At 45.7% G+C, this 27,727-nt stretch overlaps 1 protein-coding gene across 6 annotated transcripts in view; it reads left to right on the forward strand.

Annotated features, from left to right (window-relative positions):
• The first annotated feature begins 978 nt into the window (after window positions 1–978).
• ZNF827 (zinc finger protein 827) overlaps window positions 979–27,727 on the forward strand; it is a 72,447-nt gene continuing 45,698 nt past the window's right edge. For 4 of the 6 annotated variants that reach the window (XR_010082656.1, XM_063415355.1, XM_063415358.1 and 1 more), the window contains exons 1-3: window positions 2,125–2,381; window positions 22,457–23,467; window positions 27,263–27,435. Coding sequence is in view for 5 of the 6 variants with exons in the window: in XM_063415355.1 (XP_063271425.1) it covers window positions 2,339–2,381; window positions 22,457–23,467; window positions 27,263–27,435 (1,227 nt within the window). In the remaining variant the exon portion in view is untranslated. Of the gene's footprint in view, window positions 2,078–2,124; window positions 2,382–22,456; window positions 23,468–27,262; window positions 27,436–27,727 lie in introns of those variants that run through there. The other 2 variants (XM_063415356.1, XM_063415357.1) reach the window with 2 other exon arrangements.

Raw genomic sequence — 27,727 nt, forward strand, 5'->3', positions numbered from 1 at the left:
GCAGCAGTGAAGAACGCCTCTGGTATTTTTAGTTATCGCTACTAATGCGGTAGAAATCTCCAAAACCAGTATAAACTGGAGAACGGAGGGGAAAGACAGGACCCAAATATTCTGAGGGAATTCTGTCTCTGGTACTCTTGGTCATGAGTGTAAGGCTTCAGACTCACCCCTACCCCCAGAAATCTGCAGTACTGACAGTTACACACTTTGGCTTTACCTCTGGATTAAATAAGTAAATCTCTCCATGAAAATAAGTGTTTTAGCTGTGTTGTGAAATGATAAACCAGCTGAAGCCAGGAGGAATTTTTGTCTCAGTAGATGTGTACCTTGTACGTGTGGTTTTGAAACTCAGAACTGCATAGGCATGGTAGTGAACCTGAGATTGTCATATATGTAATCTTTTAAATACTATTGAGATTTTTTTTTCCTTCTGAAAGGCTTATTGTGGCTGTAAAATGGGTATAAGATTATGTGAAACCATTCTAAATTGAGGTGATTAAGAGTTTAAATTTACTGTTTAAAAATATTTAGGTTGCAGATTTAGTGTTTTGCGTTTTCCTAGGCAGCTGTTTATATTTTTAAAATTTAAGTTAGGATGAAAAATAGTGTGATAAAATGATGAGTCAGGTTGTCAAAAGCCAAAAAATTCTAACAGGTATACATGCTAGAATAATGCGTATTTTTATTTTTGCAACATCTGACTCACGATTTTGATTATGTATTCTGCTAAGTTCAAAGTTTTCTTACACAAAGAGGGAGCTATATGAAACAACCATGCTTCAAATAATTTTACTTCAATTGTAGTAACAGGTTTTGGAGTTTAAATCATTAACAACCTCTGTGTGAACTTTTATCCAAATGACTGCAAGTCACAAAGAGAGCACTTCTCTTTCACGGAGTACCTTTTGTGCTTTAGTGAGACCCAATCCCTCTTCTATTTTTTTTCCCCACCTTCATGTCTGTCTTTGAAGAAAGATGTGTGATTTGTGAAGTAATGAGAGTATGTATCAGTTAATGAAAGCTGCTATCCTGGCTTCATAATGCACACTGGAATTGCTTCAGGATAAAGCTTCATATACCTGCATTACAGCAGGAAAAAAAAAAAAAAGTAAATTTCAGAAGTCCAGATTGCTGTGTGCACTGTAGAAGTATCATGTAGCAGTCAAATCAACCATTAGGGGTGACCTAATCTTGATTTCCTCCCCCCTCCACACACACACACACACTCTCAAGGAGTTGTGATTTTCATGCTGCTTGTATTCTTTCCACTTTTTAAAACCTGCACTAGGAAATGCAGAATACCAACTTGCCCACCTTTCTGGCTTATTTTGGGGACTTGTTTTGGCCTGGAGGGAGTTGTGTTTTAAGCAGCCTCTCCCTCCCTTACCGAAGTTGGGCTGCATAAAGCCCCTTCGGCCCCTGTGCTTTGTAAAGGGACAGCTGAGCCCATCCAAGAAAATCTATGGGTTAGCTGGGCACCACCACAATTTTCCAACACAGGAAGACAAAAAGCCTTAATTTAAAAAAAAAAAAAAAAAAAAAAAAAAAAAAAAAAAAAAACAAGTTGATGTTATTATTTTCGTTCCCACCACAGACGAGGGGATTACAGTGCGAATGGTCGAGACCCACAGAGTCACACACACAGCTTTTTAAAAAAAAAAAAATTTTTTTTTTTTTTTTGAAGAGCGGATTCTCAGCGGGTGCAGGAGCGGGGCAGCGCATCCTCCGCCGCCGCGCAGCGCCGCGCCCGGGGCCCGCGGGGAGCGGGGGCACCGGCCCCTGTGCTCCGGCGGGGCGCGCGTGTGTCTGTGCGTGTGTCTGTGCGTGTGCCCGCCCGCCGGGGCTGTGCGGGGGTGTGTGCCGTGTCCCTGCCCGCCCGTGGGCGCGCCGGGAGCGCCGCCGCCGCCGCTGCCCTTTGATCCCGGCGTTAGTGTTAGTTAGGGGCCGGCAGGAGCGCGGGGCGCAGCCCTCGGCACCGCCGCGCCAGCCCTCACCCCGGCACGGCGCCCGGCGCCCGCCCGCCCGCCGGGAACACATCCCCGGCCGCTGAGGGATACTGCGACCGGGGACAAGCCAGGTGCACGACCGGGCTGCGGGGGGGTGGGGGGTGGGGGGCGGGGGGGAGAGGAAAAGAAAGCGAGAGGGGGAGAGCGAGCCCTTCGCGGTGGCTCCGAAAAAAACGGCTTCGAGCCCCCTTTCCCCCGGCGAAGAGGGAAAACCCGCCCCGGTTTAGCAGCTCCCCCGGGGGCCCCGGCTTTGTGCCTGTCCGTGCCCCCCCCTCCCGGTCTTATTTGATCTCCCGTTAAACCAAGGAGGAGAATGTGAAAAAAGGGGGAAAATGCCCAGGAGGAAGCAGGAGCAGCCCAAGCGCCTCTCTTCACGTAAGTGCCCCCTCTTTTTCCATTTTCTCCTTCCTCCTCTCCCCGTCTCCTTCCCCTCCGCAGCCGCCTCCGTCGTTTCGTGTATTAGTTTAGGGTTACAGAGGTGAAACTGACAAAGACACAGCCTGGGTTATTCCTCTTTTAGGTCTGAGCTAAGGCAGCCATGTTGGTGATGAACAGCCTTGTGCCCTTTTAATTTTTCCTCTCTCTCCTTTCCCCCCTTCTTTCTTCGCGTCTCTCGCCCTTTCCTCCCTCTCCCTCCCCTCGCCCGTGATTGTGCATTTGTGCTAAGGGGGGGGGGGGTGTGGAGGGGGGGCGGTGTGGGTTTCTCTTTGGGGCCGGAGGGAGGGGGGTCTGTTTTATTGGGGTGGGGAGGGGGGCTAAGCACGGGAGGGGAGGGCGGCGAGAGGGGAAGCGGCTGCTGGCGTCTTGTGCGGAACCAGCCGAGAGGTCTGTCCCCGGCTAAAGGTTGCGGCGGGGCTGGGCGGCCCGGGAGCGGGGGTAGGCGGGCAGCGGCAGCGGAGGGGGCCGCCGGGGCACCCCACACCGACCCCAGGGCCACCCCGGAGGGGGCCGTGGCCGGCGGCGGCGGCGTGGGAGGGGGCGCCGGGGAGGCAGACCGTGGCAGGCGAGGTCCCTGCAGAGCAGGGAGAGGAGGCGGCGGCGGGCTCCGGGCTCCTCCTGGCCGCAGTGAAATGAAGGGTCAGGCGAGCCAGGCGAGACTCAGGCTTCGGCGGCGCTGCCCCAGACGAGAGCAGCAGAGCACAGGGCTAAAGTGCATCCGATCTCCGCCCGCGGGCACCCACTGCGCTCACACGCACACACACACAGACACACATCCCCGGACACGGCTCACCCTGCCCTGTTCCTGAGCGCTCCCCCCCTCTCCCTGCCTGTTCTCTCCCCTCTTTGCAAAACAGTTAACTTTTCTCCGGCTCCCTCTCCCCCCCTCTCCTTGTATTCAGCGCTCGGCAGCTATTGAGAGGGAGGCGGAGAGGAGGGGAAGGGACCTAAAAATACCCTGCCCCTGCGTGGCCCCAGGGCTGGTTTCAGGAGAGCGTGGGGTGGATGGAGGGGTCATTTGTCTGTCCCCGACACATCTGCTCGGAGCGTGCCTGCCGCCCCTCCGCGCCGAGCTCGGGGCAGGGCGGGAGCTGAGCCGCCGGTGCCGGAGCCGGGCTCGGTCACCGGGAGTTCACCGGGGCGGCTCCTGCCCGTGCCCGCGGGGCGCCGCTGCGGGCGGAGCGCGGCCCGGCCCCCGCTCCGCTCTGCGGGCGGAGGGGCTGGGGCAGCGCGTCCTGCCCGCACCGGCACACGGGCCGGGATGGGGGATGCGGGGGCGGCGGGCTAGGGGCGAGGGGGAGGCACTTGCAGCCCCGCAAAGATTTGCCTCCCCTTTTCTTTTCCTGCCGGCTCGAGGCAAGGGCTTGAGTAGTGGTGGGCTTTGCTTCGGGGGAGGGTCGATTTTTGAGGTTGGTTTAGGGGTTTCCCCCCTTCCCTTGCTCTCGCCGTTTGCCCCCGCACAGCCCCTTGGCGGTCCGCCCGCCGGCGGGGCCGAGCCGGCAGCCCCGGTTCCTCCCGCAGAGCGTGGCCGGGCTGGGCTCGGGGGGGCGGCGGGAGCGCGGCGCCCGCCTCTGCAGCGCCCCGGCCCCGGCGCGGCGGGCGGGGGCAGGGGCCAGGCCGGGGCGCAGGGGCGGGCCGGGGGCGGCCGCGGGGGCCCGGCTCGGCACAAGCCCCGCGGGGCTCCCGGGGCGGGCGGAGGCGGCGGGGCCGCGCCGGGCTGGCGGCTGACCTTGCCCTCGCCCCCGCCCCGGCGCGCTGCCCTCCGCCCGCCCCTGGGGCTGACATCAAACCTGGGCTCCATCTTAGCTGGGCCGGGCGCTGCCGAGCGCGGCGCGGGGGCTCGGCTCGGCTCGGCTCGGCGCGGCTCCGCCGGGCCCGGCCCTGCGCTGCCCCCGCCTCCGGGTTGCGGCTGAGGCTGCCCGCGGCCCCGACCTCCTGACCGCCGCGCCGGGGGAAGTCACGGCTTTTTCTGGGCCGAGGAACAATTGCCTTCATTGTTCAGATAGAGTTCGGCGTGTGTTATTATTTTGATTTTTAATTTTTTTTTAATACACGGCCTAATTTGTACTTCTTTCGGATTCATTTTTTGGTTCATGGGAGGAGGTTTTTTTTCTCTTGGTGTGTGAAAGGCCATATGTCCCACACGAATGCTACCTTTCAATGGGATTTATTTATTTTAATTTCTTTTGCAACTAGATTGTACTGGATCAAAACCTATTATCTGATAATAGTAACAATACTTTAGATAACTCAGAATAATAGTATTCTAGATTAAGAAAATACCTTGGGAGTCAGTGTGCAGATGATGTAAATAGTGATTTGTTTGGCTGGGGTTTTTGGTTGGTTGGGGTGTTTTTTAGGCAACATGTTGCTTTAATGGGTACTCGGTGTAAAATACGTTTTTACTCTCTGATTCTCGCTGGTTTTAGCAATACATTTCTTTGCGGGACAGAGGATGTATTTCATTTTGAGGTATAAGTGGTGGCAGAAGAATGTGAGTGCCCCACTCGCATCCCAGAAGAAGCTGTCGGCTGCTGTGCTCAGCCTTGGCTCTGCCCCACCGAGGGCATCGTGCTGCCATTCACCCCCAGGTCGTGTTACAGGTGCTGCCGGTGGGTGCGCGCTCTCCAGGACACCCTGAGTGATGTAGCATCCTCCAGAACCTCCCTGGGTATTTTGGACTCTGGTGTGATTGTTTGTGAATAAATAGTCAGATATTGATGCACAGGATAATTTGTGAGTGTTACAGTGCAACTGAGCAAATGTAACTTAGCGGGGCAAGTCCTTGTGGGCTCTAGTACAGCTTGGGTAGGCAGCTGTGTTCTCAGGGTTTCTAGGCCTTAATTAATGCCTCAGAAATTTTCATACCCTGCAGAGCACCTGAGGATTGCTGGCACTGCTGACAGCACCCTCATTTTATCCTTCTGCCCACTGACTCCACTGGACAGCCCTCACCTACATTTGCAGGTAGTTTCACTTGAGAAGACTGCACTGCCAAAAAACATGCAATGGTGAAGTTGTTCTCCGTACAGTTCTCCATGCTGGAGATGCACCAGGCTGCTGCAAGAGTTTAATTCAGTTCCAGGGGAGCAGTGTTTGAAGCAAGAGAAGGGTTGGTATTATTAGATGCAATAATAGCGTGTTTGGGTGGCATCTGCTTAAAATGACAGAGTTGAGGTTGAACTTTCAGTCACTGGAGTTGTTCACAACATAATTTACTTTGTGAGGGTCTCTGGCAGGTCGCGTGGCCTGGCCTCCTGCTCAGAGCAGGATGAACCTCAGGGTTCAGTCACACAGATGGGCCCTTTGAGACTCCAGTATTTAAAGTGGAGGGTTTGTGCCCAGAGGAGTCAGGTTTGGGGAACTGTTCAGTCACAGATGCCAGCAGAATGTCTTCAGTCGCAGTCTGTGAAACACAAAAGAAAGTGCATCCTTCTTAAATTAAGATACAAATGAATGAGCAAAGGATTTTAGAAGTTCCTGGATACGAATAGATGATGGCTCGTTCATACCCAAATGAAATACTGCAGCAGTGTGGACTTGGGTTACAGTGGCAGAATTAAGTCTATAACTTAAAATTTTGCCCTGTACCTGCATGTCTTATGATTACCTTTGGATGTGGCTAACTTGGAAAGGTCAATTCATTTTCACTGGAATGTTCTAAGGAATTTTGCTCATTTCTGTGTGTGCGTGTGTTAGTGTCAGCTACTTTAGCAGTTAGATATTTGTTTCTCATTTACGCAGCATAAGAATCTTCAAAAATATATGTATAAACACAACCCTGTCTTTCTTCTCCTTGTTGCCTCACTTTCCATTCTACCTCAAGCTGTTTTCTTTGCTGACGATTCCTGAAAGTCTGCTACCTCTGAACTGCTCCATGTGACTCGGAAGAGCTCAGCCTGAAAAGTAAAAGTTTTGGGAAGTCTTCAGGCACTCGAGTAAACGGTTAAGATCTGGAGCACCACATTGCCTTAAGTGCAGCAATCGATACTCCTTGGGGTTTGGGTCTGTCTTGGAGGCTTGTCAGCAGGGCAATTTGCGAATGAATGCCACAATTCCATTTATTCAAAGCTTGCATTTATTACGGAGTCTCAGGCAGAATTAAATGCTACATTGAGAAGTTTGAACTGCTGCTGGTTTCTGAGGAATGTTTTCAGTGCAACTGCAGTGGCAGTTTCTGGGGGATTTGTTTTGTTGCAGGCAGAGATGCGGAATTGATAGAATGTTAGTTTCCATATCAAAAGCTGGATACCTGACTGTGAGTGGGTGTAACTTCTTCCTTTCAGGGTCAGGTACAGTGGTGGATGTTGCAGATACGGTGTTGAAGTGTTCAGCTGTCACTGTTTCTGTACAGTAGAAAAACACTTGAACTCTGTGAAGGTTTTTATTATATTGTGTCTTTATTGCTCGATTGTATCATCAGAGGAAAAAATGCTGTCAAACAAGTAAATTAACGGTGATTTAGAGCTTCCTTCATTTCTATTCCTGCAGCTTGCTTCACCTGATACTTTCTGATAGCAGGAGAGGATGCACTGGATGGGTTTTTCAAAAGACTTCCCAGTGTCAGGAGTGCTTCTGCTGTTACTTGGTATTTAAGAGCTGCCTCCAAGACAAAACGCTTTTGCCAGGAACAGGAATGTTTCTCTTTCAGATGAGTTTATTACTTTAGTAGCACACATCGCGTGTATAAAGGGAAGCCTTTATTTATTCTTCTAGCATGTTTTATTTATTCTTCTAACATGTTTACTATTTTTGACCTCTTACCACTGCAGGATCTTGATATAGCATGTAGTCCACAAGAGGACCCACACAGGGAGAATTATTACTCTTGGTATGATGAGGTTAATAAATTCAATGCTCTCATTATGGTTATCTCTCAAATAAGCACTCTTTTGGTGGATTGAGTAACAGCCCCACTACTCCAGCTGAAAACACTTCTTTCAGTTTGTCCCTCTGGAGCTGGTGAAGTCCTCAGACTTCAACTAGACCTTCTCCCTTTATGGGGACACTTTCTGCCATGTAAGGTCTCTCTCTTTAAATTTGTATGGGTTTTTTTCCTTTGGTTATGTGAACTAAGTCACTTTTACAGTGATAAATGCCTAAAGCACATCAATGGTAGGCTGTGTCTTAGTGTTGTCTGATGGTACAAAATATGGATAAATCACACTGGAGTATAGATTGGGCTACCAAAGAGTCAGTGTTGTGCTCATTAAGCTAATTAAGTCTTTAGGCTCTTATGTGAGATTTTAGAGGGGGTAGGGGTGCCAAGGATTTAGAACAAAAATGCAAACTTTATAGTTGGCCAAACAGGACAACCAGCAGGGAGAGCAGTGGAATGGGAAATGCAAGAGCATGCGGGCAGAATGCATTTTTACTTTTAAAATGGATGGAGAATGACTTAATCTTTGTAGCAGAGTGATTGTTGTCTTCTTCATATGTAAGAAGGCAGGAGTAGGAGGAATTAAGTTTAAAAAAAAAAAAAAAGAAGGAAGAAGAGGAGCCAGGAGGAGCTGGCTGTTCAAAGTGAAGTATTAGTAATTTCCTATAATTTAATCAGACCAGATCCCAGAGCAAGATAATGAGAGCATGACCTACAAAAGAGGACTTTTTGGAAGTTAAAAGGGTTTCTAACATGAAGCTTCACAAGGCATGTGATTTGTCATGAAGCACTGTATAGAGGACTTTTCTTTCCCTTTCACATTGCAGAGAAATCATATTAAAGACATGAGTTTAGATGGTTAGGGGGAGCTGGTATGGATTTTGTCTGGAATCCTTTTACTATTGCAGCTTTTACAAGCATGACTCTGGAGCTCTTTAGAAATATATCTTCTAAATAACAATCTGGGCTTTTTTCTAGTTGTTTGTTGCCTAGTGTGCTATTCATGGTACGTGATTTGTATCATTTGGGTTTACACATACAAATCCGCCCAGGACGTTTGGAGTATCATATGCCTTTCAGAATAATAATAATATGCAAAATACCTGGACTGCAAATTAGCCAGCAGTATGTACTAGAATCCACTTTTCATGGGGATGAGGGAGCTTTCTTCCTCTCTCTTTTTGCCCCCAAAGTAAAACTTTTTTTTTGTTCTACCTTAAACGTTTTCTCTGAATAACACATGCTGTGTATTGATATGGGCGTAAAGAATAATAAATTATATTGGACTAAAGGAAAAAAAACCTTCAAAAAGGTGTATAATATCCCTTTCTCCAGAGATTTTTTTAAAATGTAGTTAAATAATAAAACTCAGACCCATACTTCATTTGAAGGGATACATGTCAGCATCAATGCTGCACTTACTGCCCAGTGGTGCTGCAGTGAGGGATTCTGCAGCTTGTACCCATAAGCTCACTGGAAAGCTTGTCTTTCAGGTTTTCCTTTTTCAGACTTTGTCACCTTTATGGTCGTGCTGTGCTCCCAAAGACAGTTTCTCTTTTCCTTGCTTGGTGTCCTTCTTGGTCTAGATACCAAATATTCGAATGCCCTGTCTAAACCTGACAGCTTTGGAGTTAGCTCTTGAAATTTCTCCTGCCTTTCAAGGGGTTCTCTTGTTTGTGGAGTAATTACACTGAGTATTGGAGTTCCAGGTTAAGCCTAACACCAAGATAAGTCTGTTCCATTTTGCAGGTTAAGAATTCACACAGAGTCCGAGTTCTGGTAATACGGAATGACACAAAAGACATGTTTGGGTTTTTTTCTGAGGAACATTCAGTAAAGAGAAAAGAACAGGGCTGCATAAAGAGTCCTCTCCCTCATCCTTTTCAGTACTTAGACAACAGGATGGGGAGCAGAGGGGAAGGAGTGACTGGTGCTGGTAGCACAGCAGACCAGGACAGACAGGGTTGCATGGGAGACTCATGGTTTAGTAGTTGCTGTTCAGAATAAATCCCATTAAAAGTTAAAGGGTTACCAAGTGGTAGCAGTCTTGTAATTAGTGGTATAATCAGCAGTTTCAGCAGATGAATTTAGGTCCCAAACATCTGCACTGTTTCGTTTCTTTATGTGGGGTGCTCTCATTAGGGTAGAAATAACATTTCTGAAGGAATTCAAAGCCAAGCTGTCATCATCCCTTTGAGTTCTGCATGGCCCTGCTCTCAGGATTCCCTTCCTCAAGAAGGGTTTGTAGCTCCCCTGGCCCTCAGCTGGGGTTTGCAGTTTGGATGTGGTTTTCCTCTGTTGCAGGGCTTTCAATGCAGGTGCAGAGAATTCTTTCCTGTATTGTCCCAAGTTTTATCTGAAAGTCCCTGATAGGGAAAAGATTTGGCACAAGCTTGCTTTAAAATTGCAACTTCTTATTTTGAACAAATGTTTTGGACATGCCTGAATCTTGGTGCCCGTTAGATTTTGTATCAGGGCAAGTAATTTTTAGAAAAATGCATTAAAAGAACTGCTGGTTTTACTAAGTGTGTATTTAGCTTAATGAATAATCCCCGTGTGTGACTTTAATGAACACAAATTCTTTGCGAGCTTCTAGACTTCACTTTGATTTGTAGTAGGACAAATAATTACTCATCTCAAAAATTAAAATACGAACAGATCTTGCTCAACTAGATGATCATTATCTGGAGTGCAGAGTAAGGCACAGAGAGGGTGGCAGACAAGTGTATTTAGACAGCAGCTGGTGATGTAGCTGCGTTTGTAGCTTTCCTGAAGCACAGCCAGAGTCTCTCCCTTTATAAACCTCCATGCCAAATCTACACCTGGCAGCTAATGACTGAGGACCCATTTCTGTACGTGTTTGGAGCAGAACTTCCCCTTACCTACCTCTGTGTGGTGTTTCTGTCACTTGGAGCCCGTGAGGAGCCCTCCGCAGGCACCAGAGCAAGCATAACAGCCTAGAGCTGCTCCAGTTTCTGCTGCCCCAGGCTCTCACCCTGCTCCTCGTTCTGGAAAGGAAAGGCTGACATAATCCTTTTGTCAATTCTGCCTTGCCAAAGGGAGTTCTTTGCACAGCCAATAACTCTGAGGGGAGCTCTTCTGCCCACCTTGAGGCACTTGAATATTGCCCGTAAGACCTAAATAGGCTCATCATAATTGTTTATATTGTCTTCCTGCACAGTGCAGTGCCACTCTGAGATAACAAAGCAAGCTCTAAATAAGCTGCCTCGTGTTCAGCAGGCCGTTATCACAGCAGTGTGCCCAGGTTAATTCAGCCCTGCTGCTTGTGGGTACACTCCAGCTGCCTCACACAGCACCTTGGAGCACTGTTATTTGGTATGGACACTCCCAGGAGAGTCAGGGCTGTTGTCTTTGAAGGCTTTTACTGCCCTGTGTAAAAGTTGTTGGTGAAGCCCACGGAGTTCTCACCCGAGAAATGCGCTTTGGAAAAATAAAGTCAAATTCTACTGCTGTCACACCTGTTTGTTTGTTCAGCAGGAAAAGCCAGCAATGGGCATGAAGGTAAAACTTCCTCTTCACTTGTAGCTGTTCCTCTTTATCTAAATTCTAGGTGGATTTTTAGGCAGAATGTCAAAATAGGTTGCTGTCATTTCTGCTGTGTCTGTGCCCTAAGTAGCCATAGCAGTAGTTTCTTGTACTGGGAGCTTGGCACAGAATCCTAAATTTCTTCAAAATAAGATAAGTTTTTAGGAATGTCCACTTCTAATTGAGAGCTTGCACATTAATTATGTGACCTCTGAATTAAGGTTGAAAGCTGAGGTGTGGTGTGTAAAACCTGTGTCTGGGAGTGAGCAGTGCCTGTTCCACATGGGCTGCTCCTCTGTGCCCTCCCACCGCTATGAGCAGCTTCCTAATCCTCACTTGTTTGGCTTTGCTTGTTAACCCCAAGCAATCCTCTCAGGGACAGAGAAAGCAGCTGCCTTTGGTAGCAAACACAGCACGACAGAACAAACACTGCTCTTAGATACCTTACCATAATGCCATCCTTGTGGGAGGAGTGAGAAACTCAGGGAATATGATTTGCCATGTTTTAATCTGACTTTGGGAGATGGGAAAAGATTAAATTATAGGCAGCTAGATTGCTGTGACATGTACAGGAGGGCATAATTTCAGTATCTGAAACCTAAACTTTTTTTTGCTGAACCAGTTGGAAGGCTAATGAGAACCAAACACCTCAGGTGAGTAATGGGGCAGAGTAAAATGGTAAATGAGGAGCCCATTATTTACCAGAAATTGAGCAGGAGAAGTTACTTACAGCAAAAATAAACAGCAAGTAGTTAAAACGAAAAGGGATTTTTGTTAAAGTAGGTGCTCTGGTTGTTGTCACCTGCTGTGGTTGAATATTGCCATCCACACGGTTTGTGAGCTCCTCCCCTTGCTTTGTGACCCCTTGCTAGGGGCTGTGAGCACAGTGGGGATAATTACAGCACTGCAGAACTCCATCTGAGGCTTCCCGTGTTCTGTTTATTGCCACCTGCATATTAAGATGACAGGGATTTCTAGTTGACTTTGTTGTTCCTTTTACTTTATTGATCCCTGGAACATCTTTAATAAACGTGTTCTAAAGCAACAATTTCATGTATTTTAGAAGTCCTTTTCTAAGAGTCAATGTTTTGAGTGCTTAATGTGGGTTATTCTCTTTCTGTATGTTATTCAAAGGGAAAGAAAGTTGCCAGTATTTGTTGTTGCTGCCTGACTCCAATATTTAGAATAATTTAGGATGACTTCAGTCACCTTAACATTATTTTTTAAACTGAATTTAATGTTTATTATCAGGAATGGGCCATCTTTGCAGCCTTTGTCTGATCTCTCTTGTAGTACTAGGGTGATGCAAATGTTATGGAAGTTGCCTTGGTCCCCAGATGGGGACTCTTAGTGAATGAGGATGCTTCCAGGAGAGGAATAATCCTAATATTTCATGCATCTTGATATCACTGCAGCTTGGAATAGGCTGTGAATCAGAGATGGGAGGGTTGGGGATGAAACCACAGCTGGAACACATTGTGATCTACTTGGTGCTGGTTAAGAGGCATTTCCAGCTGCTGCTGCTGTTGAGCTGATCTCCAGGCTGAGGCTGGCCTGGAAAACACAAGGGACAGTCAGAGCTCGTGCTGTGTTCCTCGTTTGCCAAATACCCGAGGATCTCACAGGAGAGAACCTGGCCCTGCGTGTAAATTGGACAGAGGTGTTGGGATTATTGAGTGTGTAGTGGTAACTGTTCCTCTGAATTGAGGGGAATGAACTGCGTGTGCCAGGATGCCACAGGGACTGCTGGAAATTGAGGTGTCTTATTTGTGCTCGGGGAAGGAAACAAAGAGCTAACCAAGAAAGTCAAAGCAGGCATAGGTCAGGGTGTGCACCAGCACATCACCTTGCCAAGGCAGGCAAACACAGGCAGCTCCTGGACAGTTTTTCAGACTCCAGGATGTCCTTTCTGAAGAGCAGCCAGGCAGACACCTGCAGCAGTACAGAGACAGAGAGAATGTGTTCTTCTGCCTTCCCCAGAAGCTGCCTGCCTTAGCCTTGTGCCTGGGAGATGGAAACCTCCCTTCAGCAAGCACGGGGTTTTTTCTCTTGCTATTTTTCCAGGTCTGTAAGCTGTAACTGTGTTCCTTAAGCAGTTTTGGACCCAAGAGTTCTGGATTGCAAGAACAGAGCTGTTGGGGTATGTGTTGTTTGTGGGGATGTTTGGAGGCTCAGCAGGATAGTATACACACACTACATCTCTCTTTCTCAGTGCTTGTTTGGTTGGGTTTTTTTCCTGGTGGCTCTACAGGAAACTTTCTTTAGAGAATCTTTGCACCTATTGGCAGAGCTTCACACATGGCTTTTTTCAGCTTTAGTCCTTGTATAGTAATAGTACACCAATGAGATCTATTTTTCTTATTTTTCTCTTTCCTCAAAACCACTTGTGTTATCACTGCTTTTATCACTGATAATTCTTCTCTTTTTCACTCTTTGCTAGTCAGTATTTATGATAAGCTTTCTGTGCCAGCTGAAGAAGATTGGTCAGGAAAAGGTAGGAAAGTAGAGAAAGAAATAGGCATTTTTCATTCTGGCAGTAGCAGTACTTCATCAGTGTCACACCCTGAGTGCTATTGGTGGTTTCAGAAGTTAATAGAAAGAGAAGTTATTTGGAACTGGTTCAAGAGAAGATATAACATGCCTTTAAGCACTGGAGAGAAGAGGAAAAGTAAAGGTTGCCGTTTGTATCATCCCTGACATTCTTGGCCTGGCTTAGGGAATTAGAGACAGTAGTTGTGGAGAAGGCAGGTCAGAAATGTTCTTCTGTAGGACTTCTGGTTACTCTTTCAGCCAAATGGCTCCTGAATTTCCATTTTCTGTGGCAGCAGTAAGACATGAGAAAGTGCTCTCAGAGATTGCCTTGTGCATGAGAGACAAGGAAGTTGTTTCCTCCACCTTTGCTGGTTATGTACAATGCATAGGAGCACAAGCCAGGAGTTAACCTGCTGTCCTAGGCACACAGGACCAAACAAATAAAGAGTTCCAGCCTAAAAGAGAGCCTGTTTCCTGGTTAGAGCCAGAGTTCATTTGGAACCAGCAGCCTCCCATAATGACAGTGAGGGAGCTTTATTTTTCTGGAGCTATCACTTTGGTGTTTAGAAACCTTTTTTAAACAAGCCTGTTGTAATCTTGTTTATAGTAATTAAGGATTTGCTAGGAATTTAAATAGTTGGTTTTGGCAATGTGCAGGTCATCTTCTTATAGGTATTGCTAATGTCAGGTTGCAAACATTTACACAGGAATAAAAGTCAAGGAAGCAGGTAATTGACTGATTTATCAACCTTAGCAGACAATTTTTTCTGATACATCATGGTGGCTATGGTAAATTTACTCTGGATTGCTTAAGGGCACGATCCTATATGGTGTGTACAACACATGAGGGCGACTCCTTGGAATGAATGGGTGAAGGAGCAGGCAATCAGGCAGCCTGGGTTTGGTGCCTCAATTAGCCTTTTGGTCAATGGCTTGTCTCCTAGGAAAGCTGGCAATTGCTGTGCACAGCTCAGAACATAGGTGATTTACAGCTTTTTTGTGGAGATTTTAGATCAATTTTAGTCTTTCAGTGTACATGAGAACTTCTTAAACTTACGGCCCTTCCCAGGCTATAATGCTAAATTGCAGTTGTGATCAGGGAATTATTTCTTTTCATGGCAAATTGTCTGTATGAAACAAAGTGGTGTGTTTGAACACTTTTCTGACTTCTCTGGCCAGCTGCATTGATGCTTGCAACTTCTCCTCTGCTTCCTTCCCCCCTGTAAGGAGGACTAAGATCGTGTTGCTGTGGTGACCCTGTCAGTTTTAGATGAGGAGCCACACTAAAATGAGTCACAGCTATTGGGGGTTAATCAGCGGTGCAATAATCTGCAGCACAAATGGATCACTTTGTTCTTGGCTGCTGTAAGTTGTGAGAATATTTGAGAATTCCCGTGCCTCCTTTTTGTTCACTGTTGGGGCTGTGACTGCTGAGGTTTGCAGTGCATTTCAGGCAGTGAAGGTGCATTTTGTCGCAGTAAAGAGTGCAGGCAGCTATCACTGCAGCCAGTTCTGGGGAGGTGGCAGGTCAGGGGCAGCCCTTAATTAAGATGAATTGTTGGCTGATGAAGGCACTCAGTAACAGCGGGCAGTTTACAGATGTAGCCTGAGACCAGAGAACACAGGTATGCAAAATATAACAGACCACCAATTCTGTTACCAGGTTAAATGAAGGTTAGGAAGCAAAGCTTTCCTGTATTTTTGGAGGGTTTATGTTTGTTTGTTTGTTTTGGTGGTGGGGTTTTTTGTTTGTTTGGTTGGGTTTTTGGCACCTAGAGGATACAAAATGTGACCTAAGAAACTGCAGTGGTCGTAGTTACTTCAGTTTTGGTATGGAGGCTTCTGTGACCGAGAACTGAACTACCAGAAAGCACGTAGCCATTTGGAAATGAGTAACTGAGCCTCTGCTTTGCAGCCAGACCATGGTCAAGATAAGGTAGTTTTGTGTTTCTGCTTAGAAATTCCTAATAGAGACATCAGTTCAGTGTTCCACATGCAACTTCTTTAAGAAAGTTGCCTTAATGACCTGCCAAAGGATATAAAACCTTATTCTGTTTACGTCAGGAAGAGGTGGATTCCTTGGATATGTTAATGTACCCTCTGCAGGTTTTCAGCTGGCCATATTCCTGTAGTGTGTAAGTCAGTCTGGTCAGTGTGTTGTGCTCTGTGAAACCCAGCCTCAGCTACAGGTCATTGAGATGCTTGTAGGGGCCTGTGGAAGAAACTTTCAGGAAGTGTGGCTGTGGTGTTTCGCTCAGCCTCCATAAAAGTTGCAAGAACATTGGTAACATAAAATAGCTTTTGCAAGGAACATGACTCTCTATTGTTTTACTGACACTTCGTGTGTTTTATGTACCTGTCTTGGGGCTACTAGGCAGCCTTTGCAGCGTAAGCTGACCTCAGAAATATTTGTTCCTTCTGACAACCTCAGTCATAAAAATCAACTGTCTTTGTATGCTTTCTCTGCAGTTATTCTGTGTGTTGCTCACAGAGCCACAGAATGGGTCAGGTTGGAAGGGACAACAGTGGGTCACCCGGTCCAACCCCCCTGCTGAAGCAGAGCCATTCCAGAGCACATGGCACAGCCCTGTGTCCAGACAGGCCTGGAACATTCCAGCAGGGGAGACTCCACACCCTCTCTGGACTGTCTGTTCAGTGCATGGTCACTGCTCAGTAAAGAAGTTCTCCCTCATGTTCCCCATTGCCTCTTGTCCCATTGCCCAGCACCCCTGAGCAGAGCCTGCTCCATCCTCCTGACACCCTCTCCTCTGGATGCTTTTGTACATTGAATTGTCCCTTCTCAGTTCTCTCTACTCTAGGCTGAATGGGTCCAAGTTTCTCAGCCAGTTCTTGTAAGAAAGATGCTCCAGTCCCTTAAATGTCTTTGGAGCTGGGCCAGAGCCCCGTGTCCTCTTTTACTGAGGAGCCCAGAACTGGGCACAGCCTTCCAGGTGTGCCTCACCAGGGCTGGTTCCCTTCCTGCTTGGGAGAGCCCATCACAATGGATTCTGCCTTTGAGAGGAAACTGAGGTGTTATACATGAATTTGATCATCTATGACTGTCCAGCAGTTTGCAAATGTGAATGTGTAATAGTTGGACACATTCAGTTATTTGTGTGTATAGGCAAAGCACCTTGAAGAGTTCTAGTTTCTGCAAAATAATTAACATTCTCTAATCTTTTTTGGCTCTGATGCCTTTTTTAAAAAAGCAGTACTAGAGAAATTGTTAGGTGAATATTCTCGGGTTTTCTTGTATGTTGATTTTTTCAAAGTCACTTTAAGTTATGGATAAAAGTAGGGAATGTGTGCCCTGTCTTTAAAAGCTCTGCCTTCCTTTTCCCCTCTCCTCCTTCCCTCCAGTTAGGAAAATCATTATCTTGGAAGATGTGGAGATGAAATACAGAGTCCTACCTATGGCTCCTTTCCCTGTCTAATTGTGTGAGTATTTTCACATAACCTAAACACAGGGGAGAAGGACAGAACAGAGGAGCTGTGGCTTTTTGGCAGATCCTTCTTGCAGCTGTGCTGCTCTCTTTAGGTCAGCCTGCAGTACAGAAATTTGGTTCAAGCACCAGCAACACTACTACACCATTTTGTGAGGAGGTCAAGGGTTGAATCATCATCCCCTTGATAAGGAGCAAGCCAGAAATTCCACTCAGAGAGGACGGTGGCTTCCTGTGCTGCTTACCTGTTCCAGGTCACAGAAATCCTGAAAGGAAAAAGGGGGACCAAGGGCACTCCAGCACATGACTGTTTATGTCACTGGGACTTTTAAGTCTTATTTGCTGCTGTAGATATATTAAAAGGAGTTAAGGCAGGCCTTTGTGTTTTTATTAAAATCATGATTTTCTAGCAAGCATCCCTATGGGAAAATCAACACAGCTGCTGCTCTGGATATACAGCCTCATCAGATGTGTGTAAATGCTTTTTGGAGGTGCAGACTGTGGGCAGTTGGCACACTGTGTGCCCAGCTTCTTGCAGGTAGTCTTACAGCACACACATCTGTATGGTTTGGTGGGTATGGGAACCCATAAAAGTTGTTCAGCCCGAACATTCACCCTTACATTACATTCACCCTTTTTTTTTTAATTTAAAATGCCTAAAAATCAGCCTGAATACCAGAAGGGTAGTTTGTAGGCAGGCAGCTAGACTGAGCAATTTATGTAGGATACCACAGAATAGACTTTCCAGATATGACTGTCATTTTTAGGTCTGTGCCTTCTGGTTTCTATAGTACCTGATTGTGAAATCAGCAAGGGCTTATGTGCAGCTGACACCAGAGAAAATGTGAATTGGAAAGTGGTGTGAGCAAGTGGTCTCTTGTAATTATTCTTTACCCTTGCTGAAGTGATGTCCTTACACAGTTTACGTAGTTTACCTAAAGGTATCCATTGTGTTTGGTCCTTCGCTCCTTCATTCTTTTCTCCTCCTGTTCTGCAGAGGTCAGGTGGGGACAAGGAGAGCCTGTGCTGATCTTAACAGCCACGGTGTGATGAGAAAACCTGGCTTATTTGGGTATGATGGTGATGACAAGTCATGATGGAACCTGGGTTACAGCAGGAGAGGGTGTCTTGAACTGACAGGGACAGCAAATTGTGGCCTGTGGCCTCATTCCCTAGTCCTCATTTGAGGGTTTTAACAAAACAATCAGGAAGGAATGGAACAGGAGAAGCCATGCTGGGGGCTGGGTATGAGCATTTCAGTTCCTTCTGTCCCACCTCCCCTTGTCCATGGCCAGTTAAAACCCTTCACAGCTGTCATTGCTGTCCTGGTTGTCGACTGTTTCTTCTCTTCATTCATTCCACTTCTCTTGCTGTCGCTGATAAAAGTCACCCAAGGCTAAGTCCTGGCTTGCTCAGGTATTGTCTGTGCCTTAGTTTTGATGCATCTGCCTATTTACTTGGCTTTAAACTGATTGCTCAGCCGAGCCAGTCAGTGTTTCCACAGAGCTCCTCTTGGATGGCTTCCTGCTTCATTTAAGTTTAATGCGTTCTTTTAAATTCTTTAGGTCTCTTTGCAGAGCTCCTCAGTTCCCCAGTGTAAAGCTATCACTTAATCCCAGCTCTTTCAGTAGGCCTAGGTACAGTGTTCGGTGTAAAATAATCCAAAGGATGGTTTATGGTGGGTGCTAGAGATGAAATGATGGAGTTGTCGGGGCAGCAAATTAGGAAGATGATCTGGCTGTCAAGTCGGCAACAAATGGAATTGCAACTTTATTTAGATTGACACAAACTTGAATGATGATATCTGAAATCCTTATACAAATCAGGGTAATTGATATCAAGATGATAAAGATGAGGTTGGGCTCTCCTGTATCTTTAAATCTTGGTTTTGTAGGTTCCCAGTTTTTCCTTGAAATGTAAGTGCTGAAAAAAGGGCATTTTTAATTAATTTATCTCATCAGCAGTTTTTCTGTGCATTTCTTTGAAATTATTTGACTTCTACCTACTTTTGCATTTGCTTTAATTTTCATTCTGTAATCCCATCATTACAATTTCCATATGTTTCATATCACTGTAGCATATGGATCTCTGTATTGAAGTTCTGTAATTTACTCCTTACAGTGAATGATTAAAGTAGAATTATGTCCTGCTTAGCATGAAAACTCAGTCTCTGGGTGGGCTCCTTAGCTGTAGCCTCTGCTCAGATAATTTCTAGTGTTTCAAATGGTGTTCTTCCCACCATGTTTGAGGCTCTTCCCTCTCCTGGAGATCTAACTCACTACATTGAGATTTCTCCCCTCCAAGTGCTCCAAAGTGAAGCTGTGGATCATCTCACACTTGCCACTTTCAAGAATGACTCGTGTACATTGCACTGGGTACAGCTAAAGTTTCCAGCATTTGAACCCAGTGGCTCAGTGTAAAAATCAACAAACGTGTTTGCCTTTTTCAGTTTTCAGCTATAAGTAGTTTGAGCAAGTTAATATTTACATTTCTATTGGCATCAGGGTCAGATTCTAATCAGCACTCTAAATAAAAGGGCAGATGGTCGCAAAGTGCAGTAACACACTTTGGGATCAATAAGATTTGTCTGTCAAACTGATCTCTCAGAGAGGAAGATGAACTTCTGTGTATTTGAGAGCAAGCAGATGAGTTGGTGAGCGAGGGGAACTGGCACTTCTTCACACAGTGCTTTCTGCACACATTTATGGCTTTGCCAGAGATGGGTACAGGGAGACTGTGTTGTGAGAGAAGGGAAAAACATGTCATGCAGATTTGTGCCACAAATGTGAAATCAGCTGAAGTTTCTGGACAGACATGTGGAGTTGGCTCCTGTGTCAGACAGACCTGGTCTGGGTGACCCGTGAACCCCCTGGGTTCTGAGGAAAGATTTTGGAAGAAGTTGTTGAATTGCGTTGATTTCTCCTGGAATTCTCAGGCTTGCTCAAACTCACAGGCTTGCAAGTTAATGTGAATTAAAATTCTGCCCTGAAGGCCTTGAAAGGCAACTTTGCTTAGAAATGAAATTGCCAGGCTTCACTGTTCTGCTTCTAAACCAATTCACTGGTGTTTAAAGGGAGGCTTGACTGAGCTCTTGATAAGACACTGATGCTGGCTTTTTCAGCATTAACCTTACACCTTCAAATACAGTGGGCTTGATGCTGCAGCAACTGGGAATTACTGAGAAGAGGAAAATTAGAACAGTGGCAGCAGTTAGAGGTCTGATTCCTGGCTACAGAAAGAAACTGCGCTGGTGGAAAGGAAGGTATCCTGCTGGCTTTTGGGATAGTGAGGCTGGAGAGGAAATTTGCCCTTTGTTACAGAAACTGCATGGAGCTTTGAGAGGCCTTGAGTGGTCACAGGTAGATTAGCAACAGGAGAGGGAGCTCTCAGTGTGTTACCTACAGAGGAGGAAAATCCTGGGCTTGTGAGCAAGCCTTTGAGTGAAGAATCCTGCTCCTGCTGCTCCCTGTCAATAACGTGGTGGTGGCTGCCCTTTTGGCAAGGAACAAGAAGTCTGGGGGTTTAGTAAGCTGTAGATATCTCTAAAACTGAATCCACTTCTTCTTGGATGCACTTACACTTAACTATGCCTCAGACTGTAATGTCTGAGTGCTTTCTGGGTGAAGGGAAATGCAGTTCTCCATCCCTGTGAATGGGTGGAAGGTACAGAGTGGGGTTTGCAGGGGAGAGGAGAGGTTGTTCCAGCAGACAGATGTGATAGAGATGTGAATGGCAGAGATGTGAGTGGTAGGAGCAGGCCAGCTCTGCCTGCTGAGCTCTGTGGCGGTGTCAGCTCCAGGCTGTGTCCCACAGGAGGTGCCCTGCACTTGATGGATCCGTTCAGACAAAGTGCCAGGAGATGCTTTTTTGGCTTCCAGTCCAGAGCTTGTTTGCATCTGGAATGAGTGAATGGATCTCTCACTGAGAGCACCCAGCTGTACAGACATGCTCAAGTTACTTTTTTAATGTTCACGGGGTGCAGAGGGAATCCATTCAGTTCTCTTTAACCTGCCTAAGTGCTGGTTCAGCTGATTAGCAGCTATCTCCTTTATTTGGGTGTGCATGGTACAGGCCTTTATGCACAGGTTATTGCTGAGCCTGTGTTGTTAACTTGGACAATACCAAAATAAATCTGGCTAAGAGCTTGGATGTTTGTTTGGCTTTGTTTGTTTTGAAAAGGAAATATGCTAACCCTCTTCTGCTTGAATTACAAACCTAAGGTAACTGAGCTTATTGCCAGCTTCTAAAATATTGGTGGCTTTTTTTCCAAAGGATTTTGAGTAAAAGAAACTTCCTGTGAGAGACTGTGCCTCATATTCTGTATAACATAAAAGACTCCCAAAACTTTGCTTTCAGGGCGTATGTTTGTATCTCTGTACTCTTGATACATTTGTCTGAGGTTTTCCTCCTTTAATTCTTTGGATCAAAGCAATAATGGAAATCTAAGTTTTTCTTCATTAACTTCTCTCCAAGTTTTGTAATTTGCTGGAATTAGATTGGGAATCTGGGAATAATACATGATCATAGATACAATGCATGTCATGCAGGCTTAATTCCAGAATGTCAGTAGAGGGTTATATTAAATGTTTCTGTCTTTCTGCAGTGTGATTACAAAGATGTTTGTGCAGCTTGGGACATTGTGTCTAAAAGCAAGAAATGGGAGATGCATCTGGCAAGAGGAGATAATATGAATTTATTCTAGCGTTGCTGTTGTTCTTTACAATGTTCTGATTGGGCAGGAAGATCTGCCAAAAAAAAAAAAAGTCTTGGTCACATCTGTACGACTTTGGATGCCCATCAGGAGGAGGAGCAGTCCAGGGTCACAGTGCTTTGAGCACTGGCAGGTCTCAGGAGAGATTCAGGTGTTTTGCAGTTACCAGAGAGGAGAAAATGTAACTTAACTGCAGTGAAACCAGCTGAACTAAGTTCAGTTGAGGGAGATCTTTACAACTTCATTAAACAGTGACAAATAAGAACAGCTAGAGTCTGTATAAGACAACTCTGTGTGTTGTGATCCTTGTTTCCCAAGTAGTTGGAGAGATGAGAGCTTTAGCCTGCCTTCATGTATTAGTCATTGCAGCTATTCGGGAATGAATTGTGAATTATCACTGCAAATTTATTTTATTTTATTTTAGATAGGGGTCACTGCAGGATTGGTCTGAGATTTGAGTAGCTCCACACCTGCTCTGCCTTTGAAGGCACACCTGTGCTGGCTGTACAAATACACAAGTACAATTTCTGATTGTTAAATCCTGCCTTATACCAGAGGGTTCATAACATTTTGTAGGCTGTACAGACTATGCCAATAAAGAATTGTTTGCAATTTATGAATATATATTGTGTCTATATGTATTGCTGCAGTTTTAGCCGCTTTAGTTATGCAGACTGAAAGATGACAGGTTTGTCATCATTTTGTCTTCTAAGAAAGATTTATTCATTTTGAATAGCTCTTTTTTCTGGTGACTGAACCCAGGCTGATTCCAAGCTGGTGCACTTTGGGGAGGTGTGCTGGGGACTGTTCAGGGGGTCATGCAGAGGTCAGGCATGCTTCATGCCAAGAAACTGCTTTACACAGATTTGGGAATAATGCTGTTGTTCGTGGTCCCACACAGATGGTACCAGACAGGAGGAAGGGGACGGTGAGCTCAGTGAAGAAGAACGCTGGTTTGGGACTTCTTCAGAAACTCCTTCGGAAGCATCGTATGGAGAAGTGCAGGAGAACTTTAAGTTGTCTCTTGAGGACAGGATTCAGGAGCAGTCCACCTCGCCCGACACCTCTCTGGGCAGTGCGACCCCGAGCAGCAACACCGCGGAGCTGGGATCCCTGGAGAGCGAGGCACTGAGAGACCCTCTGCAGAGCAAGGAGCTCCTGTCTCCAGACGTGTCCTCCCTGGGCGAGGAGGAGCCTCCTGGGCCAAACAAGCCCCTGAGCAGTAACCTGAGGCGGCTGCTGGAGGCCGGCTCCCTCAAGCTGGATGCTGCCGCTACGGTCAACGGCAGGGTCGAGTCCCCCGTGAGCCTTGGCTCAAACATCTCCTTCTCTCCCCCTGCTCACCATGCCCAGCAGCTGAGCGTGCTTGCCAGAAAGCTTGCTGAGAAACAGGAACAAAGTGACCAATACAATGCAGGCACTCACTTTATATGGAATCAAGGTAAGTGGTTGCCAAACTCAACCACCACCTGTGGTTTGTCCCCTGATTCAGCTATCCTGAAGCTGAAAGCTGCAGCCAATGCTGTTCTGCAGGACAAATCTTTTTCCAGGACTGAAGAAACGATAAGATTTGAATCCTTTTCCTCGCCTTTTAGCTCTCAGTCAGCCAGCTCCACGTTAGCAGCTTTATCTAAGAAAGTGAGTGAGAGAAGCATGACTCCTGGGCAGGAGCACCCGCCCCCAGCCAGCTCCTTCCTTTCCCTGGCTTCCATGACCTCTTCAGCTGCTCTTCTCAAGGAGGTTGCTGCAAGGGCTGCAGGCACCCTCCTGGCTGAGAAGAAGAAATCACTGGTTCCCGAGGATCCCCTGCAGCTTTCAGAGATGAAACAGGAGAAAGCAACTCCACCACAGTCTTTGGAATTACTGTTACTACCAGTGCCGAAGGGAAGGGCATCCAAGCCCACTAGTACAGGTACGGACACAATCTGAACCACTAAGAATGTATTTGTTTTGCTGTAGACTTATATAACATCTCCTCAGTGGTCTGGAATTGGTTTGATTCCATGTCTTATGAAAATAAGAAATAGATACTTTAGGTGAACAATAGAAGAGCTTTTTGAAGTACCACTTTGAGACCAAGCTGTCACGGATGTTTCCCTGTTTTAAAGGTGTGAGTGTACAGTTTGATACTTTTTTTTCCCCTTTTGTTCCATACAATAGTATTTTCCTCTCTTACCAAGTTTAGAATGTGTCCACAAAAATATTTAATGGAGAAGATCAAAGAATCCCTGTGAGGGAGCTCACAGTATCAGTGAGCATGTACAAAACTGGTGCTTTTGAAATATTGGACAAGGGAGAATTCTCCCTCCTGCTGTCTCTGTCACAAATGGACTTTTGTGTAATCGCTTACTACCCTGTCCTAATTTACCAGAGTATATTATTGTGTTGCCACTTTTCATTACATTTTTTTTTACAATCTTTTGTTATTAACAAAAAAAAAATTCAACTAAACTGCATTTCTCTAATTTGCTCAACAAAAACCATTTTACACATCTGACTTTCCTCCATCAGTTCCAGCTGTTGACAGCTGAGGAATCGGGGTTATAGGGAAGAAGAAGAAACTGTCTGGGTAACAAAAGCTTTAAAGAACTGGCAAGCCATGCAGGGCAATTTAAATGATCCATCTTTAAAATAAGGAAAAATAATTTCTTTCATCTCTTTCTGTAAGAAGTTCACATCACGGATTCAAATTTCTGGTGGAACACGTGGCTTCAGGTGTCCTCAGTGTTGTGCTGCAGAGGGGAAGGAGGCATGGCAGGTGTCAGCACGAGATGCTCAGAGGGGTTTGGTACATTCCATCTTTCTCAGGAGCCCTAGCAGGGCAGTGCACATCCAGGCTGACATGGCTGGGGTGTGATGGCCCTGCTGCTCTTCTGGTGTCACCTCTGTGCTCAGGGCTGTCCTGAGGCCTGCTGTGTCCCTGTGCACTCCTGGTCAGCACTCACAGGTCACCTGTGGGGTGGACAGCAGTGCTCACCCCTCCCTTGGAGGAGCAGGGGGAGGGATGCAGTGAGTCACAGCCAGCACAGCTTTCACTGTGTTATACGTGCATTCTGTAAATGCCTAACTGCTGCTGTGTTTTGCCAAGGCAGTTAAAGTGGCAAACTATTCTTGGCATGGGCCTGGCCCAAGGTTTGCATTAGTTTAGATCAAGTTCTTGGAGTAACACAAGCTAAAAGCTTAATGTGTACATTTGCCATGAAAATAAATGTTACACCTTTCTGATTTCTTTTGCTCAGAGAACCTTATGGCACTAAAAGAAAAAAAAAATATATATATAATTATATAATGCTTTAATGCATTATCCTTTTGTGTCTGTCTGGTTGCTCCTTGAGACTTTTTTTGTCTTGTTCCCAGAGAGAAGTATCTTTTCCCAGTGGGTATAGCTGAGAGGTCTTTTTCCCTGCTCCCATACTTTGAACTTTTAATGCACTGATGAGTTTGCTTTGCTGTTACGAACCCGATTCGCTCCCCCACCAGCAACATGTAGCTTTGGTTATGAGATCAATACTCAGTGAGATTAATTAGATGTAAGTAAAGAGCAGCAAAGTTGGAGGCTATTTGAAGAGGAGTAAGTTAATAACAAGACTCTGCCTGCTGCTCCTTTGTCCACCACGGTGAGCTGTTTGCTCAGAATTATTTCAGGAAGAAGCTGGAGCCATGGCTTAGCAGGGGGTGGTTGCCTCTGAAATGGCACATCAGGTTTGGTCAACCTGATCATTCATTGCATTTTTACTGTAGTGGATTGGTATAGATGAGACTAACTTTTCTATCAGTCTGTTAATATTGCCAGTTTTATAAACTGCTCACCCATTTAGGATGAAGTTGAAAAGAAAGTTTGGAATATCTGTTAAGTTCTGATTGTTTTGAAAGAGTGGGGGTGACAGACCTTTCTTTTACAGACTGAATACTTTTTTGGTGTAGCTTAATGCCTTGTAATTTTGTTCCCAAAACTTCTTTGGGAAGCACTGGCCGATTCTTTCTTCACTGGAGTAACACAGTGATATAGAACAGGCATCAATATAAAGGAAGGAAGGCTGAAACCCCTGATTTCCTTTTTGTTCTGAGCTTCGTGCAGTGCAGAGCTAACATGGGTCAGCTCTGGAGCACACTGGCACAATTCCTGAGTAACACTAATTGTCACTGTTCCTGGTGAAGTCACGTGCATTCATCCCATTTGTTTGCATATTTTGTAATGTGCTAAATCACAGTTGATTCATCTTGATTGCAGAATTATTTTTAAGGGCATCAAAACAGGTAATATCTTGTTACACGTTTCTCTTCTGGGTGATAACCGGAGGCTGAAGAAAAGATGTGATAGAAGGAAAAGACGTGATAGATAAAAAAAGCTACCCATGTTTTTCTGTGATTTGTCTCTCTCTTGCCTTTTGTGAAGAAAAGAGTAAAAATATTTTAAAGCAAACACAAGCAGTTGTGACATTGGTTTTGGCCTGCTCTTTAGAGATTCAGAGAAGGGAACAATTTGATATTTTAAGTGTGATAGAATATTTACAAGGAGAATTTCTGAACTTGCAGTAGTACATGCTTTGACATTGTGTCCCTTTCTGTACTTACATAATGACTGCCTAATCAGTTGAATTACAATGGTTTTGTTTCCTACTTAACAGCAAGAATTGTATTTTGGGACATGACAGATCTTTCTGGAGGTTTTTATCACTTAGTTCCTTATCAAGGGGATTTGATACTTGCTCTGTTCTTATCAGTGATAGTAATGAGATTAAACAGTCCAAGGGAATTTTGGAATAGCAAGATGCACATTGCTGAGCTCTGGATATTTGCAAACAGTCTTGTCTTTTACAGTGAGGAGAAGGACATGCAGTTCCACTGTAATAGCAGGACTTTCTTTGTAATAATGAGAGGAAATTATTGGGAGAGGTTGGGTGGATGCAGGGTTACTTGTGCAAAGTCAGCAGCGAGGAATTTCTCTCTCCTTCAACCTTGTGATGGTTCTGCACTTGCAAGTCTAACCATATTTTCCTGATCAATGCCACTAAATGCTTTTTTTAGGTGAATTGGGCAGTAAAGCAGAGTGCAGGCATTTAGGAAGGCAGTAGATTTAAAGCCCTGGCAATTAGAGGAGCAGAAGGAAACCTCTGACCTGAAGACCTTTGATGGCTGATGCTGCAGCAGTGTCTGCTTGAGCCATAACGAAACAATTGCAGCAGCAGGACTCCCAAAGTCTCTCAGTGCTGGTGTTAAATGCATCTGCTATGCAACACCAGCGTGCTTTTCAGTTAAGTTGTGGATTCTTCTGGGCTTTAAATCCTGCTTCCCTGCTGGCTAACCATCAGATGTGGAAATGGATCCTTTTTTAACAGTTCTGCATATTTTCCACACTGTGCCACAAGCAGCCTTTGATAGGAAATGAAGCTGAAAAGTGATGATTATGAGGGGCATTCATCTCAGTGCAGTTAAATTACAAGGAACATTAGGAGCCAGGTGAGAGAGAGTAGCATCCTCTACTGATTAGTGAAAGGAAGTTTGGGGCATTAGCCTTTATAAATTATGGTGACCTTTCTCAGAGATAATAACTAGATCCAGGGCAAAAGGTGTATGCAGGGGGAAATGGAAACTTCTGGTACCTGCTGTTGTTCAACTGATGTGTCTGTACAGATGGAACTCTAGCACTGACAAATGGTGTTTGACAAGGGGCTGTAAAGGATCCTCTCTTTTCCTTCCTGCTAAGCCTCAGAAGAAGAAGGGGGGAAGCCTTTCCAGTGTCCCATCTGTGGTTTGGTCATCAAGAGGAAGAGCTACTGGAAGCGGCACATGGTGATCCACACGGGGCTCAAGAGCCACCAGTGCCCGCTCTGCCCCTTCCGCTGCGCGCGCAAGGACAACCTCAAGTCACACATGAAGGTAGGGGAAATCCTGGCTGCCAACCAAGATACTCCAATATCAGTCAAAAAACTGGGGGTGTGACAAAGCGTTTTCATTTGCATGGGCAAGAACAAAATTTCAACTGATGTTTGTCATTCATTATAAGACAACTTTTATTCCAGAATGCCGTAACAAACCAAGATTTTTTCCTTCATTCTGCTCTTTGGTTTTAATTTTTTTTTTTTTGCTCTGTTGACAAGGATAACAGGTAAAATGTGTTTTGTTCAGCTGCAGTCCTCAAGATCTGATTATTTTGTTTTTGCCTCCTCCT

The sequence above is a fragment of the Prinia subflava genome, chromosome 18 (assembly GCF_021018805.1).
Source record: "Prinia subflava isolate CZ2003 ecotype Zambia chromosome 18, Cam_Psub_1.2, whole genome shotgun sequence".
NCBI classification, from domain to species: Eukaryota; Metazoa; Chordata; class Aves; order Passeriformes; family Cisticolidae; genus Prinia; species Prinia subflava.